The 5,373-nt window shown below is 42.4% G+C and overlaps 1 protein-coding gene across 1 annotated transcript; it reads left to right on the top strand.

Annotated features, from left to right (window-relative positions):
* Positions 1-1,325: 1,325 nt before the first annotated feature.
* On the top strand, positions 1,326-4,826 carry LOC117539512. The gene is made up of 5 exons (XM_034205710.1): positions 1,326-1,534; positions 2,397-2,591; positions 2,682-2,758; positions 2,876-3,671; positions 4,743-4,826. The coding sequence occupies exons 1-5, from the start codon at positions 1,439-1,441 to the stop codon at positions 4,824-4,826; spliced, it is 1,248 nt and encodes a 415-aa protein (XP_034061601.1). The 5' UTR covers positions 1,326-1,438.
* Positions 4,827-5,373: the final 547 nt, after the last annotated feature.

The raw sequence follows: 5,373 nt of genomic DNA, 5'->3' as shown, positions 1-5,373 counted from the left end.
CCTCATGCAAGGAGGGAGACAGTATTACTGCAGCAGCCGAGTTTTATTGAAAAGCCAGTGCACATAAAAATGTTGTCATCAGTCCTCCTCCAGCGGTGCGTAGTTTCCCACTCTTATATATGAATACATTGTGACTCATGTAGAGGGAAGTCAATGGCAATAAACATGCTGGCATGAATAATAGGACAAGTGAGTAATTATCTTTGATTTATGGAATGAAAAGGATCTTTTCAAAAGATGTTTCCCACTGAGAGTGTAATGCTTATTCTACTTGGCAATACAATAGTTTATGTGTCATTTTCGAGACACAATGGCTCTAAAAATGTGGGGTATAACCAATCAGATCACACACAGAGAGGCAATCATGCTCTTCCACACAAGTCTTGAAAAGCCGGTCCATAAAAACCACAACCAATGCTTACCTTCCTCCAGGGTCATGCTGTCTCTCACTCTGAAAAAGCAAGTGCATCCTGACTCATGTAAAGAGGCTATTTATACTGAGGCGAGGGCAGAGTGGGACATAATATCTGTGGTTAACTGTAGAGCCTGGGCGAAGAGTCATGAAGCTGTTATGATATCTGTAAGATCGCGGAAAAGATAGGACCCAAATGCAGACTACAAAAACGGAAAAAGGTTTAGAAACAAAAAGCGAGCTTTATTTAAAAGCTGATAACAAAACATGGCATGGCAAAACGCTAGCTCAGGAAAACAATAACACAAAAACTGACCGTGAAAAACATGGAGGAAGACTGGAGAGAAAAACATGAAACGTGACGTGAAGGGAGGACAAACAAACAATGAACCGACAGGGTAACACAGGAAGAGATGAGATAAGACTAAATACAGGGAGGGGTAATCACGAGACGAGAAACAGCCGGGCAGGGGAGGCAGAAACACAAGGGCAACAGGTGAACACAATTAGACAATCAGACACACCAGGGAAACTAATGACAGGGAGGAAAACACAGGGAGAAGGACCAGACAATACACAAGGAGGAAAACATGAAACAGGGAGAACAGAACAGCAAAACAAAACCAAACCTAGACATACAAAACTAAAAACGTGACATAACATAATAATTGTGACAGAAGCCCACTTCTCCCCGATTTTGGATAAGAGGATTTGTTGCCTTTAGATAGGGTAGCGCACAGCTCATTGTGCTATAATTGAAAATGCTACTGTTAGACAGCTATGAAATGTAAACTGACTGCAGCCTCTATAGCAGTGGTTCCCAACCTGGGGCGCGCGCCCCCCAGGCCTCAGATGATTTGAGGTCAAATATCATATTTAGATTTTTATTTTTATTTTTTACATGTAATAGGCTACATGCACAGTCACTTCCGCATTCTACTCATAGCGGCCGATTCATTTCCTGTTTGAAAATGACGACCTTCTACACCCGCTGCCTACAAGAGCTTCCGAAATTAAAAATGTCAGATGTTCATCGGATTTGCCGGACGACTAAAGCCCCAGCCAGCAAACTCGATAAAGGCTTCAAATTATATGCTGCGTCATATATACACAACTATGAAGGTAAGAAGGTAACCGGTACTAACCAGCTAGCTTATGCTCCGGGTTACGCTAACATTAGCTGTCAAAAGCTAGGTAACGCCAGAGCCCTATAGTATAACTACTATTATTATTATTATTATTATTATACTACTACTATAGTAGACTACTATAGGGCTCTGGGTAACGCTATGTACTGTTTATGGTGTTAATTCTTTAAAACATTAGCCATTTTGCTAACATATACTATCGTTTAATAGCCTTATAGCCTAGCCAAGGTTATCTTGTTGTTAGCCACACTGCATAATGGTATCAGCTTTTGTAAAGCAATGTTGCCATTGATGTGTTGACGTGAGTATAGATCTAACGCTGTTGCTCTGTTTTTCTTCATTCAGTGTCCAATAAAGACAGGCTGACAGGGCAGGTCAGCGTGAGAGCCTTGTGCTACAGGTCAATGCGGAAGAGCGAGACAGCACACCGTTTGAGTGTAGGCAGGCAGCATTGACACTGTTCCCCCCTGTTTATTGAGTTTCAGTTCAGTTAAACATTAGTTTACCTTAAGGGAATCTCAACAGTGTCCTACTTCTCCCTGCTTTATCACAGCTGATTGGTCAGATATTATTACATTGATTATGGATGTGTAAGTTTGGGGGTTCAAATATATAGTAAAAACTGCTTTAATACAATTTTCAAGGCATCTTAGTTTCCAAAGAAAGTTCATTGTGGTATTGTAGGGTAAGAGGGTAACACTAAGCATTCAGGAATACATGCTTCTTCTAGGATAATGGGTCAGTAAAAATAACCAATAATTCTACTCATAATAACCTCCTGGCTCATAGTAACAAGTGAGGTTACTAATCACTAGTATTTCTTCTCTCTTTTTTAGATAACGCTTCGTGATTCATCACCAGTGGTGCTCACGCACAACCAGTGCTCCTGTGTTGCAGGAACTGTTTTGTGCAATCACACAGTAGCATTGCTGTTCCAAACAGCACACTACACTGAACTGAACATGCCAGTTGTGCCACCTGTGCATAGCTGTACTGAATCGGAACAGCAATGGCACAAGCCGCGAACAATGGTAATTTCAATGAGGTTCAAATACTTGTAATCTTTCACAGAGTTTTTGTTTTAAAGTGACTCAACGAACAGTAATTGTCTTTTCCTTAAGGGTGTGAAGCCAGGGCCCATCAACTCCATGGTCTTCACCAAGCCTGTACCAAATAGGATGGTGCAGACTGGAGTAAGGTAATTTTAGCTGGAACATTTTGTTTCCTGTGTTTTTAAAATTCATAATTCTGGTGCTGTATTCCTAACCTTTATTGTCACATTCATGTGCTATATTGTCTTTGCCATTCTTTGTAGGAGTGGATTCTACAGAGGCATGGTGGGGCCATTACCAGATCCCTGCCTGTTCAGAGTTACGGAGGCATACTCAGCATTCAGCATTGAAGACAGGCCGCTTGTGACCACAATGAACATGAGACCTGACAAGCCCCTTGTGGAAAGTGCCTTCGGGATTGTGCAGGAGGGCAGTGTTCTGTCCTATCAGATGCCTGCTTTGACGTCTCGGTACACCACACTTCACACTGACACACCACCAACACCCCACTTGCCCATAGAGGGGTATGTGATCTTGCCATGTGATTTACCGCTGGTGTGCTCAGAAGAGGAGCAACTACATATGAACAGCTTATCTGTTGATTTGGAAATGTCTCACAAAATTGAGGAGGCTACCCGTGAGCAAAGCTCTAGCTCAGAGTGGCATCTGCTCCGCAAACCCAGGGTTACTGCCTCTAGGTTTAGAGAGATTTGTCACGTCAGAGGTGAGAGCTCTGCTAACTCTCTTGCAGAGCGAATACTCAAAGGTACAAGGCAGACTGCAGAAATGAGGAGAGGTGCCGAGATGGAGCCCACAGTAGCAGCTGAATACAGTAGACTGGCAAACGTGAACTACTCCCCTTGTGGCCTTGTCATTCACCCCTCTACGCCCTGGCTTGGTGCCTCCCCTGATGGAGTTGTTTTTGACCCAACAGAATATCCCCAATTTGGCCTTGTTGAATTCAAATGTCCCAATGTCCCAAATTATGTCTACTGCAAATATGTGCAGATGGAATGTGGCTCCCCTAAGCTCAAGAAAAGCCATGCCTATTACTGGCAAGTACAGGGTCAACTTCTTGTATCTGGGATGCAGTGGTGTGATTTTGTAGTGTGGGCACAAGAGGACTACCTGGTGCAAAGAATATACACAGATCCAGAAGTGCAAAGAGCAATCAGAGAAAAAGTAGACTTTTTTTTTTTTACACATACATGCCGAAGTACCTGTCATTAAAAAAGTAGTGGGCACTGTAGCCATTGTTAACTCTGTAAGCAGTTAGCTGCTAGACCCTGGATCAGCCGTCATTGTTTTTAGTAGGCAATCCCTCAATCATGTGTTCTGAATGACAACAAAATGTGATTTCAATATTTTGTTTTTGATATATATTGTTTGTCACATTTCATATATGTAAATAAATATACAATTGTATTTAAAAAGACAATAAAGTGAAGTGATTTGTGTAATGAATAGTAAATCAGTGCATTTGTAAGAAATCATCAACGCATTGTAATTTGCTATTTACCATTTATTCAAACAAAACACTAGCATGTGTCAGGCAACACGGGATTACGGTGTGCTCACCCAGCTTAATCACAGCTACCTGCACAGGTGTCATCATCTTGTCTTATTTCACCCATTTCTTGACCAGTGCTTTGTTCTGATAGTTTGACAGCATACATGCTACTGCAAACAGTTGGTTGATGTTGTAGGCATGGGACAGGAGGATGACACCATCAAAAAGTTTGTTCTCTTTATCCTCCTAATGACACGCTCCACATGAACCCTCAGTCTGGCAATGGCCTGTGTCTCCCTCACCTGATAGGCTGGCATTTGCTTCTGCTTTGACAGAAAAGGTGGGCACTACACTTTGCATTTGCAGCAATCGCTGATTAGGAAGCCCTTATCTACCATCACTGCCATGTTTTCAGTCAACAACGCAGCTATTCCAGATTGTTTGAAAATCTCCTTGTCGCTGACAGAACCACCATACAGACTGGAAACAAATGTCACTGCGCCATGTGGGGCTATGCCAACCAGGGCTTTCATGGTGCAGTGAGATTTGTATGTAGAATACATTTCACTTTGGAGGAGGAGTGAGGATGGTGTTTGACACCTCAGCTCTGTGCAATCCAGGATCACCTGTGTGTCTGGGAAATCTTTGAATGCCTCTGGGAGGTGGGCTTGAACTTCTGCAGGTGTAAGCCAGATGCACTGTGACCCCAATAAAGTTGTAAGAAAACTCGTCCATGTTGCAATGATGCGGCTCACAGTGGACTGGTGTACGTTGAAGCGGTTTGCAAGGTCCCTCTCTTTCAAACCCACCGACAGGAAGCAGAGAAAAAGGAAGAACTGTCAATTGGCTGAAGCAGCTGTCTCTGGAAGATAAACAAAAAAAGGGTACTATATTAATGTCATGAGTGTAGCACACCATGGGAAAAACATTAAGTTGTTTTAGTTCTCTGATGTATTCAAAAAGGATTGAGTACTATAGCCTTTTAGCCTACACGAAAGCAATGAAATGTTGGAGAAACATTTTCCCTTCAGTTTGTGTTTAGATTGTGTGTTAAAAGAAACGTAGCCTACCGTTGATGGACGGGCGTGTGTAACCACTTCTTCATTCCTCTTGGCAGCTGATATCGCTCTTGTAACACGAACCATTTTATAAATGGAAGGCTCAATCAAAAACCAGAAGGCCATCAGGTGGTTATAGCTTGGGAATCTGTACACAAAAGACACATGTCAGTCATTAATTGACTCGTTAACT

Source organism: Gymnodraco acuticeps, unplaced genomic scaffold, assembly GCF_902827175.1.
Source record: "Gymnodraco acuticeps unplaced genomic scaffold, fGymAcu1.1, whole genome shotgun sequence".
NCBI lineage: Eukaryota > Metazoa > Chordata > Actinopteri > Perciformes > Bathydraconidae > Gymnodraco > Gymnodraco acuticeps.
This window is presented reverse-complemented; position numbering and strand designations above follow the sequence as displayed.